This window comes from Hyperolius riggenbachi, chromosome 1 (assembly GCF_040937935.1).
Source record: "Hyperolius riggenbachi isolate aHypRig1 chromosome 1, aHypRig1.pri, whole genome shotgun sequence".
NCBI lineage: Eukaryota > Metazoa > Chordata > Amphibia > Anura > Hyperoliidae > Hyperolius > Hyperolius riggenbachi.
The window spans coordinates 146,294,728-146,310,980 of NC_090646.1; the positions used below are offsets into that span (position 1 = coordinate 146,294,728).

Consider the following 16,253-nt stretch of genomic DNA (forward strand, 5'->3'; position numbering starts at 1 on the left):
GGGGGGGGGGGGGCCATGTATCGCGGCGGGTAGCTGCACATCGTCGGCGGCGATCGCAACAAACACGCAGCTAGCAAAGTGCTAGCTGCGTGTTTGAAAAAAAAAATGATGCAAATCGGCCCAGCAGGGCCTGAGCGGCACCCTCCGGCGGCTTACCCCGTGTCCAGCACGGGGTTACCGCTAAGGAGGTTAAAGTGTAACTGTCGGGCATAAAATCAAAAATCAATTGTTTATTTTTATCTGGTAAACAAGTAATAAGGATGCTAATCAGGTAATCCAAAAGTTAAAATCTCTATTACTTTTCTTGTTTATAAATGATCATTCCCCAGTTTACCTGACTCTTATTTGGTACGTTGCCGCAAAAAGGAAGTTGCAGGGCATGCTGGGTTGTCCTTTGCTTCTGTACATTAGTTAAGTCTGAAGGGAAATAAAGAAGCAAAAAAAAAGACAACCCAGCATGCCCTGCAACTTCCTTTGTGCGGCAACGTACCAAATAAGAGTCAGGTAAACTGGGGAATGATCATTTATAAACAAGAAAAGAAATAGACAGGGCTGTGGAGTCGGTACAAACATCTTCCGACTCCAACTCCTCAGTTTATGAAACCATGACTCAGACTCCAACTCAGACTCCTCGACTCCGACTCCTTAGTCTAATACTTAACAGGGCTGTGGATTTTGTAAAAAAAAATCATCAGACTCCTGACTCAGACTCCTCAGTTTATGAAATCAACGACTCAGACTCCAACTCCGGGTACCCGACTCAGACTCCAACTTTGACTACACAGCCCTGGTAATTGATAACGCTATAAAAGAGCTGAAAAGACTAGGCCAAAAACTTGAGAGGCTGTGGCGCAAATCTCAGTCCCCAGAAGACAAACATGCCTTAATCTTCCACTTGAAGAGCTACCAAAAGGTAATCACGGGAAAAAAATCATCCTTTCTATCACAAGAGATTGCAAATGCAGTTAACAAACCAGCCCAACTGTTCCGCACAGTGGAAAAACTCTGCAACCCAGCATGTCAAAAACTTAATATCGAGTCTTCAAAGGACCTCTGTGACCAATTTGCCCATTTCTTCACAGACAAAGTCTCCGCTATAAGGTCCGCCATCCAACTTACAGCATCTGAGCCTAATATAGCGCCGAAGACCATTAGCAGAGACAACGTAACACCTTGGTCAAACTTCAAAGAAATTGATGAAGAAGTCACATCAAGCATCCTCCTTCACGTCCGCCTAACTACCTGTGACCTGGATCCTGGCCCAACACAGTTCATGTTGAACTGCCCCGACCTGTTCGTACCGGTATTCCTCAAAATTGTTAACTGTTCCTTACAATCAGGGATATTTCCTGCTTTACTGAAGGAAGCAATCAGGCCTCTCCTCAAAAAACCCTCTCTGGACCCAGATGCAATGACCAGCTACAGACCTGTCTCTAACCTCCCCTTTCTGGGAAAGCTAATTGAAAAAGCTGTATACCTCCAGCTAGAAGCCAGAATCCTACAAAATAACAGTTATGACCCATTCCAGTCTGGCTTCAGGAAACACCACAGCACTGAAACTGCCCTCATCCAAATATGCAACCACCTGCTCATGGCAAGAGACAGAGGAGAGTGCTCGATCCTCATACTGCTAGACCTTTCTGCAGCCTTTGACACAGTTGACCATGACATCTTGATAAACAGGCTACAGGAATACTGCGGCATTGATGGCATAGTACTTCAGTGGTTCCAATCCTTCTTGAGTGGCAGAACCCACAAAGTGTCTATGGGGCCCTTCCTGTCCACCCCTGTAACACTTAAGTATGGGGTGCCCCAGGGCTCAATCCTCTCTCCCCTGCTTTTCACGGTTTACATGCTACCGTTGGGAAAACTAATCCAAAAACATGGCCTGACATACCACTGCTATGCAGACGACACCCAACTATATCTTTCCTTCAAGCCTGGTGTGACAGACCCAACTCTAACTATAAACGCCTGCTTACGTGAACTACAGCAATGGATGAATGACAACTGGCTGAAACTAAATGCAGACAAAACTGAAGTCCTTCTGATTGGAGGGCAGAGCATGATAACAAAACAACTTAACTTGCAGTCTTCACCACTGGGAATAGGAGGCACGGATCTACGCAGCTCTGATCATGTGCGTAGCCTGGGAGTTCTAATTGATTGGGATTTAAAGTTCAGAACTCAAATCTCTGCTGTGGTGAAATCATCCTATTTTCACCTAAAGAACATTGCAAAAATCAAACACCTCATACCCCCAGAAGATCTGCCAACCTTAGTCCACGCCTTCATCACATCCCGACTGGACTACTGCAATGCTCTCTACACTGGCCTTCCAAAAAAGGCCTTGTACCGCCTACAGCTGATACAGAATACTGCTGCCAGACTGCTAACCAACCAACCCCGTCACTGCCACATAACGCCAGTCCCGCATTCCCTTCACTGGCTACCTATAGAATGGAGGGTCCTATTCAAGATCGGCCTACTGACATTTAAATCCCTGAATAATCTAGGCCCTGGATACATGAAAGATATGTTACAGCTGCGTAGCAATCCCCGCATTCTCAGATCCACAGGTTCTAATAATCTAGTCATACCCAGAGTCCACTTAGAAACTTTTGGTCCCAGAGCCTTCTGTCATGCTGCCCCTACGTTTTGGAACTCCTTACCTCAGCAGATCAGGACAGCCCCATCCCTGGACGTGTTTAAATCCAGACTGAAAACCCACCTGTTCAGTCTGGCATTTGCAGAAATATAACTTTTGTTGTGTGAATACTTCATCCTACTAATTACTGAATCTGAGAGAGCCTAAGCGCTTTGAGTCCTATGGGAGAAAAGCGCTATAGAAATGTTATTGTATTATATTATTGTAATTGAGATTTTAACTTTTGGATTGCCTGATTAGCATCCCTATTACTTGTTTAGCAGATAAAAATAAAGACTTGATTTTTGATTTTATGCCCGACAGTTACACTTTAAATAAATTACTGTCAAACATAAATTGTAGTTTCTGTGGCTACCCAAGGCTAGGTTTCCACTTGTGCGATTTTTCCATGAATTTTCACAATGAAAATTCGCATTTGTATGAAAACCAATGATTGTGAATGGGCTAGTTTTCATTGAATTTTCACATGAAATTGTACGCGTGAAAAAAAAATTTACAGCATGTTCTACAATTCCGCATGCAATATACGAAAAATCGCATTCAAATTTCTTTCCAGAAAAATGAACTTGTTATGCCATTTACTAGGCAGAACACGTAAATTAGGGCCACTGGGCATGCAAAAATTTGCATAAACCACATATAAAATATGCGTTTTTCTTTTTAATTTCAGAGAAATCGCATATATGATTTTCCTGACATGAGAACACAATGCTACAGTGGAAACGTAGCCTACAGCCTGGTACACACTTTAAATTATGATTGGCCAATCACGGACCAACTTTACCACCTCCATGTAGTATAAGAGTCAACAGATATTGACTACTATGAGCCAGGACTATGGAGTCCGAGTCGAGGAGTCTGAGCAATTTTGGGTACCTGGAGTCGGTGGTTTCAATAAAGTGAGGAGTCTGAGTCGGAATCAGATGATTTTTGAACCAAATCCATAGCTTTTGTAAAATTAGACTAAGGAGTGAGTGAGCTATTTTGGGTACCTGGAGTCGGACGTCTCATAAACGGAGGCGTCAGAGTCGGAAGATTTTTGTGCTGACTTCACAGCCCTGCTATGAGCAGGCTGTGTCAGTAAACCCTCATACTACATGGAGGTGGTAAAATTGGTCAACTGAAAGTGTGTAACCAGTCTTAAATTTATCAAATGCTTTTTGTTTTGGATTTATACTGCTGTACAACTTGTATAGTTTTGTGCGAGTACCCTATTAAACCCATGCAGTATGCTTTCTAACCATTCTGGAAAACAGTACTGTTTGTATTACATGGGCTATTACAGATCCCATAATTATGCTGTAAGAGCTAGGGGCAATAAGCTCACTAACCTTCACACTCCCATGTTCCAATTAACTGTGTTAATGGGTTTCTCCATTCAGATGTGGCTATTTCTGGCTATCAGCTAGTCCTAGATGCAAGTTGTTCCTTGGCAACCATCTCTAGAATACATATCAGGATTATTCTAAAGCCTGGTACACACAGATCTACCACTTCCATGGAGTCTGAGAGCTTACCTACACAATCTGTCCATAGTATTCACAATCTGTTGGCTCTCATATTGCTTGGAGGTGGTAAAATTGGTTAGTCAAAATGTATGAACTGAGTAGAACTTCACTAAGTATGCTGCTACTGCCCATCTCTGGTGGGAGGTACTGGTCACAAAAGTTAAGGACAGAGAAGCCCTGGCAACTGGATCACTGAAATGTAAAAAGACAACTGATGAGAGATGGATATAAAGGATACAATATTTATTACCTTCTAAATACCGTAATACGAGTTGCCTGGCAGTCCTGCTGATCTCTTTGGCTGCAGTAGTGTCTGAATCAAACACCTGGAACAAGCATGCAGCTAATCCAGTCAGAAACATCTGACCTGCAAGCTTATTCGTGGGTCTACAGCTATAAATATTAGAGGCAGATGACCAGCAGGATTGTGAGGCCATTTGTATTGTTTAAAAGGAAATAAATATGGCAGCTTCCATATCCCTCTATCTTCAGTTGTCCTTTAACCACCTTAGCGGTAATGATGAGCTCATTATTACCGCTGTGGATATCTCCGGCCCCTGTGGCCAATTTTGATAACTTTTTTTTTCATACACGCAGCTAGCACTTTGCCAGCTGCGTGTAGGGTACGATCGTCGTAAGTGGAAACAATTTGAGCAAATTCACTAAGAAGGGATTAATTAACTTTGCACTCCAGAAGAAAAAGGCAAACCACTATGAGCAAATGTATACACACAATGTAAGCTCATATAAGCTTGGGAGCACTAAAAAAAAAAAACACGAAAAACCTCACCTCACTGAGCTTCCTGTGTAGATTCTGAAATTCGCTTAACCTCCTCAGCACAGTCCATGTCCTGTTATCCGATTCACTAGCTTCTGCCAAGGTCACCAGTACAGCATATAGAGGCATCTGCTCACCATTCTCCTCAGACACCTGAAGGCAACACAGTAGTCTATTAGGGTGCATTTGTAACCTATGTGATCCTGTTCAAATATCTGACATTCCTTTGGTTATTAAAGGGAACCAGAGAGGAACGGGGGGTGAAAAAAGAAACAGATTTTATACATACCGGGGGCTTCTTCCAGCCCCATAAGCCTGAATCGCTCCCACGCCGCCATCCTCAGCTTCCTGGATCCGCCGGTACCGGACCCGTCACTTCCGGCGGACGCGGCCAATTGTCCGCATCACAGGGGCTCCCTTCATACATGTACGCATGCGGCTGCGCAGTTAACAGCCACATGCGTATCTGTATGGGGAGAGCACCCTGTGATGCGGAGAATTGGCCGCGTCCGCCGGCCGACTTGCCGACTCGCGGCAATGACGGGACCCGGTGGCGGCTGATGCAGGCAGCGGAGGAGTGCGACGTGGGAGCGATCCGTGCGTATGGGGCTGGAGGAAGCCCCAGGTATGTATATTGCATCCTCTCTGGTTCCCTTTAAATAAAAACGAGAAGGAAAATTATTTCACATGCATATTCTAAAGGTGGTAACACATTTAGAGGATAAAATCTAAATCCGCCAAAACAGTATACAGCTACATCCAGAACAATATGCACTTCTGGACTGGGTCCCTCTTTTCCCCCGCAACAAGCCTCCTTTCGTCTGCTATCCGCTGCGTACAAGGCTCCGACTAGTGGTGGTCGTGACCTTTGAACTGGGAGGGATATGCCTCGCGCATGCGCAGCTGGTTCCTTGTGGCCACTCAGTCCGTGCCCCTGGTTGCTTCCTTAGCACTGTGTGTACGCACTGATAGTGCAAAAGCTCGGACAAAGCAGCCACAAGGAGCAAACTGCGCATGCGAGAGGCATATACCTTGCGGTTCAAAGATCCCAACTGTTAACTACTTGAGGACCGTAGGCTTACACCCCCCCAGTGAACAGGCTATTTTTTGCAATTAAGCCCACTGCAGCTTTAAGGCCTCGCTGCAGGGCCGTACAACTCCGCACACAAGTGATTCCCCCCCTTTCTGCCCACCAACAGAGCTTTCTGTTGGTGGGCTCTGATGGCTCCCTGGATGTTTATTTATTTTTATAAATATTTGTTTATTTTTTTTAAATACATTTTACTATCACTATTTTTTTTCCCCTCCCTCCCTCAGCTAGCCAATGACAGCGGATCACTTCTCTGTCTCTCAGGGGGACAGCTGTGTCACACGGCTGCCCCAGTACAGAGCTGCCGTGGATCGCAGCGCTGTACACAGTAAATAGACGGCGCCGTGTAACAGTCTGGGAGACTGATGGCGGAGCAGCTCTGTCATCCAAGCGGAGATGCGCGCAATCTCTTGCAAAACCCCGCCCCAGGTGTTGACACCAATTGACGTTAGGTGGTCCTGGGGCTGCCGCCAGTTCACGCCCATTGGTGTTACGTGGTCTTTAGGTAGTTAATAGTCGGAGGCTAGTACAGGACAGATAGTGGACAAAAAGAGGCTTTCAGAGGCAAACTGAAAATGCAGCCCAGGAGTGGGTACCGTTCTGGATGTAAGTGAATACTATTTGCTTGTTTTTTTGTTATTGGGTAAGGGGGGGGGGGGGGGGGGGGGGGGGGAGAAGAGGGTTAGCTCGGATATCCTTTAACGATTTTTCCCGCTGACATCCAGCAGGTTTGTTTGCGCTGTTCAAATCTTCATGAAGTTGCTGCCGCAAACGATGCCTTGTTGAGTGGTTAAAATTGATTAAATTGGTCAATCGCACCAGGTGGAAGATATTGCTCGGTCCATGGCGAGTCAGGTGCAGTGTTCAATATCAGGACTGACTTGCAAAGTGTTGGCAGTGGAGCTTACACTCACCTGTTTGCCGGCGAGTCTTCGTTCCATCGCTTCCCAGGTCACGCCTGTCTCTTTTCTCCATCGCCTGTGTCACATGACAAACACAAGAGGTGCTCAGTGTCTAGTGTTGGTCACATGACACAGGTGATGTAGAGAAGAGACAGAGAGGAGCACTGGTGGCCACCAACACTCTGCACGGCTTGGGGAAGGGGAACACATGGGGAAGCTGGCAGAATTTGTGTGGCTGCACAGATATTCAATAGACTTCAAGCTGAACCTTAGTAAATTAGGTTCATAGGTTAAACAGACTTTAAACACAAAAAAAAGTAATTGCAACAACAGATATAAGTAGCAAGATACGTCCTGCAGCTTTTCTGTACTGTATTTGTCATAACGCACAGCTCACCTCACTGATGTTAATAAGCGCTCTCCACAAGCCCAAATTCTCACACCACAGATCAGTCCGAGAAATGTGCAGGTCCAGGTCGCTCTGCTCTTTCTCCATCTGAACAATCTCATCCTTCAGCTTGGAAACAATCTGCCAGGAGAGAAACAGAGACTTGTTTTCAGTCCTGAAGCTTGCACTGATTAATCAATGAGAAAACTGCACTGCTATATCACTGATAAACCATTTGTAGTTGTGGACAGTTTGTTTTATAACAGATATATGGCCTCAATTCACTAAGCGTTATCAAACACCTTACCGAACGTTTGATAATTTACCTCATGGGTAAAATCTCATTTTGAATTCACTAAGGTGTTCTAGATCTATTGAACGTTTCATCGATAAAACATTCGATAAATATATAACACCTTAGTGAATTAAAAATGAGATTTTACCCATGAAGTAAATTATCAAACATTTGGTAAAGTGTTTGATAACGCTTAGTGAATTGAGGCCTATTATAGTCCAGAATTGTCTATAGACAGCCATAGAACGAATGCAGTTGTATCAATGCATAATTCTTTCTAAAACACACATGTATGAAACACAATTTCACATCTTTCATGATAAAAATCACTCTTGTTGCCATGTATAAGACTTTGAAATGTGTCATTTGGCAAGCATAGCTTTGCTGTAATTGTACATTGACCTTCCTGATTTTCATTACTGAGCAATATCAGCAATGATAACAGACCCGTTGGACCTCTGCAGCAGTGTACAATAAGCCACTGTGGGGAGTGAGCACTTGATAACCAGCACAAGCCCACACTAGAAGACTCACCTTTTCTCCCCAAAAGTGGGGGGGGGGGGGAGCCACTGCGTTTTACAGTCCAAATGCAGGAAGTTCCTGACTTGTGAACGCCTGCCAATACGAACCTCCAACCCGCTGCAATGTCGGGGACTCCCTCCCTGTACTGTGTCCATGCAGAGGAGGACAGAGGGGGACAAACAGAGGACACAGTGGGACACAAAGGGGCACAGGGGAGGACACAAAGGGGACACTCAAGAGCATAGAGGAGAACAAAAGAAGTACAAAGGCGGACACAATGGGGACAGAGGAGGACACAAGAGGTACAAGGGAGCATGAGGTACAAGGGGGCATAATCCACAAGATGCCCCCTTCACCATGGATGCACCAGGTTTAGTATATCACCCCCCCCCCCCCCCCCCCGGTTTTGTCCGCTAAACCTAGGTGCATCTTGTGGTGAGGAGCGTCTTATAGTCTGACAAATACAGTAAAATTGCCTCACCAGGATAGATAACCAGTACACTGTACATCGTTCTGCAGGTACACCAAGCCTGCACACATGATAAACTTCAAGATGAACACGACACTCAAAAGGAAATAGCAAATATGCGTGCGCTAAGAGCAATAAAGTTACAGCCACACCTGTGGAAGGGCTCTTGCCCCAAACATATTGTATCTTTACACATTGGCAATAGTAAAAAATGGCTCTGGAAGGTTGCATGTTTAACTTGGCTTGATGTAGATCTGAATTTTTTTTCCTAAAGGAACTGGAGCCTCACTTGGACTATACCACTTGCACATCCTGAAAATGAATTATTATAGTACTGTAAAATGGTGTGTACCTTTCAGGGATGGGAGCCGACGTATTTGTTTTGGCAAACCATTGTATTGCTGCTCCTGTCACTGTACAGTAAAACATGAATTGCATTTAACATGGTTTGCTATTTGCAAAAAGACCAGCAAAAATGTTTATGAAATTTTGAGTTGATAAGGCCACTTCCTCATATTTCTGTTTTCAGATGCGATTTTGGTAAAGTAATGCGATCTACAGGGACATAAATTGCACGGTTTGATGTTCCCATCCATGCGTTGCAATTCACTGTGGAATCACAATGCATGGTTGCCAACAGAAATACACAAACGCATTGAGATTTCCATTCATTATAATGAATGGAAACCACAACCACATTGGGAAGAATCGCCATGAGTTGCAATGGCACTTGCACTTCCCAATGCGCACAAGTGGAGAAGGAACCTAGCAACGTGTTGATATACAAGCACAGTATGTAAACACGGTTCACATGATCACAACTGAGCTGATGGTTCTTCCCTTAGATGGTACTTAAAGGGAATGTCCAAGCAAAATAAAAAAATGAGTTTCACTTACCTGGGGCTTCTACCAGCCCCATGCAGCCATCATGTGCCCTTGTAGTCACTCACTGCTGCTCCAGTCCCCCGCTGGCAGCTTGCCGACCTCAGAGGTCGGCGGGACGCATTGCGTACATTTTTACGCATTCCCGCTAGTGCAGGAACATTAACACATACGTTTTTACGCGTTAGTGGTGCAATGCGTAAAAATGTACGCATTGAACCACTAACGCGTAAAAACGTATGTGTTAATGTTCCTGCACTAGCGGGAATGCGTAAAAATGTACGCAATGTGTCCCGCCGACCTCCGAGGTCGGCAAGCTGCCAGCGGGGGACCGGAACAGCAGTGAGTGACTACGAGGGCACAGGATGGCTGCATGGGGCTGGTAGAAGCCCCAGGTAAGTGAAACTCATTTTTTTTATTTTGCTTGAACCTTCCCTTTAATCTGAGAAAATGAGGCAAATGCGACTGTCATTGGATCAATTTCGTGTTAAAGCCACACAAAAAGAAAATGATTTGTGAACCAACTAGATTCTGTTCTAGTGACAGTTTTCCTCCACAATAATCCTCATCCTCGTTTCCACCAGCCACAATTCTTTTCCGAAGTTAAGTGCATGCTCATTTGTATTACTGTATGCATTTGTACTTTATACAGTACTTTGTATTACATATCTTTCTATAAAATGTTTTAGGATTGTAAAGCGAATCAACTCAGTTTCTATGAATCATTTGCTCACTACACCAGCATACCCATAAAATGGAGAATGCTTTTCAAAATTGGCATGTTAACTTAAATCCTTACACAACCTAGGCCTTGGATACCTGAAGGATTTGTTGCAACTGTGTCACACCTCCCACAACCTCAGATTAAAAGGATCAAATAACTCAAACTCTGGGGGTGGTCAACTAAAAACCTTTGAGCCAGAGCTTTCTGTCATGCTGTCCCTACCCTGAGGAATGCCTTGCCAAACTTAAGACAGCTCCAACCCTGGACACATTTAAATCAAAACTGAATAGCCTCTTGTTTAGTCTGGCATTTCGGATCACATCACTTTCCCCCGTACACATCACTATGTACTGATCTGAGGCATGCTTACGCACTTTGGGTCCTAAGGGAGAAAATCAATTTACAAATGTTTAGCTGTTATCGCTTTAATATGAAAGAGTGCTGTGGATTACAAGCAAGTTTCCAAAACAGGCTCAAAAACCAAGATTCCACTGTATAGGAATACGGCCAGCGTTGTAACTGATATCAACACAGTGTCTGCACTGTGTGCTATAACTCAGCGGCAACCTCTGTAGAGTGTTTTCCAATCTATGTATTTAGCTTTGCCAGCCAGAACAATCTTGATGCATTAATCTCTCAGCGACAGGTTGTACTGACCAGCTACACAATCTCAAAGAACACTGCAGGACATTTACATGCACAGTTCATCCTGTCTTATGAAATGTCCTCTGCACAGTAAACTCTGATAAAGCCGGAATAGCCATGCTGACAACAGCTCTCTCTACTTACAGGGACAGCAAATGAACACATTTTGGTTGTGTTTTTACTGATCCTGGCAGAGGGCCTATATGTGTACATTGCAGTATCAGGAAAAATCCTAGCAGGGGATTAATTAACCAAGAATGGAAAAATACATCAGAAATTCAGAGAAGAATAAGTCGGGAGTTTTGGAAGCAAGTCTAATGCAAAGTACTTTCCTGTTATAGATCATAAAAGCATAATGTTTTCCAGGAATGTTGAACTTACATCCTGTCTAAGTTTTATGTGCCTTTTAGATTCTCAAAGGGAGTCTATGGTCACTGTTTGCTAATATTTTAATTTATTATATTCAGCACTAAAAATACCTTTTTATTGAGTTGAATATGAAATTACACACAATAATATTTGTACCTGCTATTTGCAACCAGCAGGGGTCTCCCATTTTGATATGCCAGTAATTCTGGCTTCTCACAATGAGAATTGTCTATAAAGGATATAAAAGTTCAACACACCGTTTAAGATCCCTAATACAGTATCTCAAAAACCCTTGATAGAATCAAAGCATGACTCAGTGGCGGACAAAGCCAACGATGGGCCCCTGTGCGGAATGAAGGAAGAGGCCACATGTGAGTGGGCGTGGTCATATCATGGTTGGATCCGAACAATGCTGATAAAAGTACATGAACCTAGTCACATTCTGTAGGCACTGTATTAAACATGTATTTGACTGGAGCACAAGTTATCGCTGTTTCACTCGAGAAATACATGGAGAAAAACCTAGAGGATAATCAGGCCTAACTGATGCAATTGCATGGGCCCTAGAGGACATGGGGCCCCTGTGCGGCTGCACGGCCTGCACGGGCCTATATCCGCCTCTGGCATGACTGGCCATCTAAAATTACCCCTCTTCCCTATTTTCTAAGAGAAATGCAAACAGAATCGATTGCCTTTTTATTGGGCAGGTTACGTACAGGGATTGCAGGATCCACATTGTTCGCTCCTTGTCTGCCAGTAGTAAAGATGATGACATGCAGGCTCATGATGGACCGATGAACATGAGCGAATTACATGGCGAGTAGCAATCATTTCTTCATCTATCTTCTATTTTTTAACTTCTCACTTCCCAATGTATTGATTCTCCCCCCCCCCCCCCCCCCCCCCCGTGCTATCTTTCGGTAAAGTTCATCCATCTGTAAACCAGCTGCTCATGTTGACTGATCCATTTAAATTTGCAAAAAGTAGTATAAAAAGTGTATCAACTTAGAAAGACTGACATCTCTACTGACCATCTCTAATACCGACTAACACATACAGTATTAATAATACTGTGTAGTGCAAGTCTACCTTACTAACTGCATATGATCTTGTACAGGAAAACAAGTCAGCAGTAAAGGACTCAAACAAAGGGAAAAAAATTACTCAATATCAAAGTGTCACATGCAAATTCTGCTTCCTACAACAAGGAGCATTTCCAGCACTCCAGAATGAAACGGAATGGTGAAGATCGGAGGAAATACAGTATGCACAAACATCTAGCAATTTGCATACATCTGCCTACATTGCATAACCTTTAACTGTGAGATTGCTGTCTAACTGAAAGGGGACTTTCACGATGTTCCCTAAAACATGCTTCCCAGTTATCAGGCATGTACAGTACTTCTCTTGCTTGTGGAGGAAGTACAGAAAGGCACATGCTGATGGACAAAGCTCTGGGGTCCTCAGGGGAATACATCTCACCACTCCTGACAGATTAAAGCATCTTCCAGCACAACACATATTTCATGCATACAATAATCAAAGCACTTATTCAATAGCTATGGAAACATGCTTTCCAAAAATATGCCTAATTAGCCTTTCATTAGCAGGCCTCAAGCCTGCTGTTTCCATGACACCAAATAATACTAATCCACTTAGCATTTTATCCATCTAATCATGTACATCTCTGTCCTAGCTACAAACACAGCGAGGGTAGATACTCAAATAAAGGAAAATTATTTTCTAGAAAATAGTAAAATATTCTAAAGCTTTTCTTTATTATTGTCATTACTGTATATGGCTGGACCACATTTTTAAATAATAATCTTTCTATGTACAGAGTGCTTAGTGTGGTTTGCCTTCTTAAAACAGAATGATTTTGAGATCATTCAGCTTTAAGTGAACCTCTGTGGTTACCCACTACTAAATATGCAAATGATCTCTTTATGCCACTGAAGCCAGGCTTACATCCAGAACAGCTGGTGTATAGCACGCACATAGTTTTACATTTTACAGAACCACACTAAGCAATGCTTTTTAGCAGGAGGACTTTTCGGTCCCTAATACTCTCCTAGTGGTTTTGTGTCACCCCAAGCAGCTTGAGTATTCTCATGTATGGAGTGCAAAGACCTAGGGAACACAAAAATAAGACATCCTAGATCTGAATTAATGAAATATTCTTTTTAAATACTTTGTTCTCGACATAGTTGAATGTGCCGACAACCACACAAAAGTCTCAATGCAAATCAAGTTTATCAACCCATGGAGGTCAAGAACTGGCTACATACTCAAAATTAAAGTGGAAAAAAAAACCACTACAGGCTGATCTAACTGATGTAATGTCCTTAAAACAAGACAAAATTAGGCTCAGTAGTTTGTGTGGCCTCCACATGCCTGTATGACCTCTACAACACCTGGTCATGCTCCTGATGATGTTGCAAATGGTCTCCTGAAGGATCTCCTCTCAGACCTGTACTAAAGAATCCACCAACTCCTGGACAGTCTGTGGTGCAACATGGTGTTGTTGGAAGGAGTGAGACATGATGTCCCAGATGTGCTAAATTGGATTCAGCTCTGGGGAACGGGTAGGCTTGTCCATAGCAACAATGCCTTTATCTTGCAGAAACTGCATTGCATTAGGAGGAACTCAGGGCCAACCACACCAGCTTATGGTGTCACAAGGAGTCTGAGGATCTCATCTAAGTACCTAATGGCACTGGCAGCCAGGCTACCTCTAGTGAACACATGGAGGGCTGTGCGCCCCCCCCCCCCCCCCCAAAAGAAATGCCACCCCACACCACTACTGACCCACTACCAAAGCGGTCAAGATGGAGGATGTTGCAGGCAGCAGAACTTCTCCATGGCATCTCCAGACTTTGTCACGTCTGTCACATGTGGTCAGTGTGAACCTGCTTTAATCTGTGAAGAGCACAGGACGCCAGTGGAGAGTTTGTCTTGGTGTTCTCTGGCAAATGCCAAATGTATTGCATGGTGTTGGGCTGTAGAGTGTTTCTGACCATTTGAGCAGATACATGTACATTTGTGGCCTGCTGGGGGTCATTTTGCAGGGCTCTGGCAGTGCCCCTCCTGCTGCTGTGCTGTCCTCCTACGGCATTCTCCACGTCTCCTCATGTACATGCCTGTCTCCTGGTAGCGCCTCCATGCTCTAGATGCTATGCTGACAGACACAGCAAACCTTGCCACAGCTCGCACTGATGTGCCATCCTGGATGAGCTGCACTATCTGAGCCACTTGTGTGGGTTGTAGACTCCATCTCATGCTATCACTAGAGTGAAAGCACTAAAGTGACCAAAACATCAGTCAGAAAGCATTGGAACTGAGAAGTGGTCTGTGGTCACCTCCTGCAGAACCACAACTTTATTGGGGATGTCTTGCTAATTGCCTAAAATTTCCACCTGTTGTCTATTCCAGTGGCTCCCAACCTTTTCCGGCCCGGGGAACACTTTCTGACCATATTTTTCTCCGGGGAACGGCGGGGGGCGCGCGGGTGTTTGCGCGAACTAGTGGACAGTGCCGTGTGTAGCAGGCTATGGGGGGGGGGGGGGGGGGGGGGGGGGGGGCTGGGGTGCGGCTGCATAGCTAGCATAGTTGCCCCAGTATAGGGAGTTTAGTTGCCCCAGTATGGTTAGTATAGTTACCCCAGTATAGCTAGTATAGTCCCAGTATGGATAGGTAGTGCCCCAGTATAGGTAGGTAGTGCCCGGTATAGCTACTATAGTGCCCAGATAGCTAGTATAGTGCCCAGATAGCTAGTATGGTGCCCAGTATAGCTAGTATAGTGCACAGCATAGCTAGCATAGTGCCCAGTATAGGTAGGTAGTGCCCCAGTATAGCTAGTATAGTTGCCCCCAGTGTAGCTAGTTTAGTTGCCCCCAGTATAGCTAGTTTAATTGCCCCCAGTATAGCTAGTTTAATTGCCCCCAGTATAGCTAGTTTAATTGCCCCCAGTGTAGCTAGTTTAGTTGCCCCCAGTGTAGCTAGTTTAGTTGCCCCCAGTGTAGCTAGTTTAGTTGCCCCCAGTGTAGCTAGTTTAGTTGCCCCCAGTGTAGCTAGTTTAGTTGCCCCCAGTATAGCTAGTTTAATTGCCCCCAGTATAGCTAGTTTAATTGCCCCCAGTATAGCTAGTTTAGTTGCCCCCAGTATAACTAGTTTAGTTGCCCCCAGTATAGCTAGAACAGTTGCCCCCAGTATAGATGCCCAGGAGGGGGGAAGCAGCGCTAGAAGGAGGGGCAGTGGAGGCAGCGGTGGGGAGGGGGGAAATATCCCCCCCTCCCTCACCTGGGACCCCTCCTTCTGCCTCTCTCCCCCTCCATTTATCGGTGGCAAGTGCAGGGCGGCTCGGCGGCGGGGAGACATGCGCAGACTTACCACTTCTGCGTTCCAAGCGCCGGCAGCGTCATGTCGTCAGATCTCCGCCTTCAATGCCGCCCACTGTGCTTCCTGATTAGCGGAAGCACAGTGGGCGGCATTGAAGGCGGAGATCTGACGACATGACGCTGCCGGCGCTTGGAACGCGGAAGTGGTGAGTAATTCTCCGCGTGCCTCCCCGCCGCCGACCCCGCACTTGCCACCCATAAATGGAGGGGGAGAGAGGCAGAAGGAGGGGTCCCAGGTGAGGGAGGGGGGGATATTTCCCCCCACCGCTGCCTCCACTGCCCCTCCTTCTAGCGCTGCTTTCCCCCTCCTGCGTTCTACATACAGTAGGAACGCACGGCACACCAGGCAACATGCCGCGGCACACTAGTGTGCCGCGGCACAGCGGTTGGGAAACGCTGGTCTATTCCATTTGTACAACAGCATGTGAAATTGATTGTCATTCAGTGTTGCTACCTAAAAGGACATTTTGATTTCACAGAAGTGTGATTAACAACACAATGTAACTGCAAGTTAAAGTGTTCACTTTATGGTTTTGAGCAGTGTATTTTAAAGCTGAACATTCACTTTCCTCTCACTTACCCTGACAGACCTAAGAGCAAAAAAGTTTGTTTATTT

The 16,253-nt window shown here is 44.9% G+C and overlaps 1 protein-coding gene across 4 annotated transcripts in view; it reads right to left on the reverse strand.

Moving 5' to 3' along the window:
• The window catches only part of SNX25 (sorting nexin 25), a 217,410-nt gene that overhangs the window by 26,021 nt on the left and 175,136 nt on the right, over positions 1–16,253 (reverse strand). For all 4 annotated transcript variants that reach the window (XM_068278701.1, XM_068278698.1, XM_068278697.1 and 1 more), the window contains 2 exons: positions 7,344–7,475; positions 4,967–5,107 (listed from right to left, as the gene is read on the reverse strand). In XM_068278701.1, the coding sequence (XP_068134802.1) occupies positions 4,967–5,107; positions 7,344–7,475 (273 nt within the window). The remainder of the gene's footprint in view (positions 1–4,966; positions 5,108–7,343; positions 7,476–16,253) is intronic.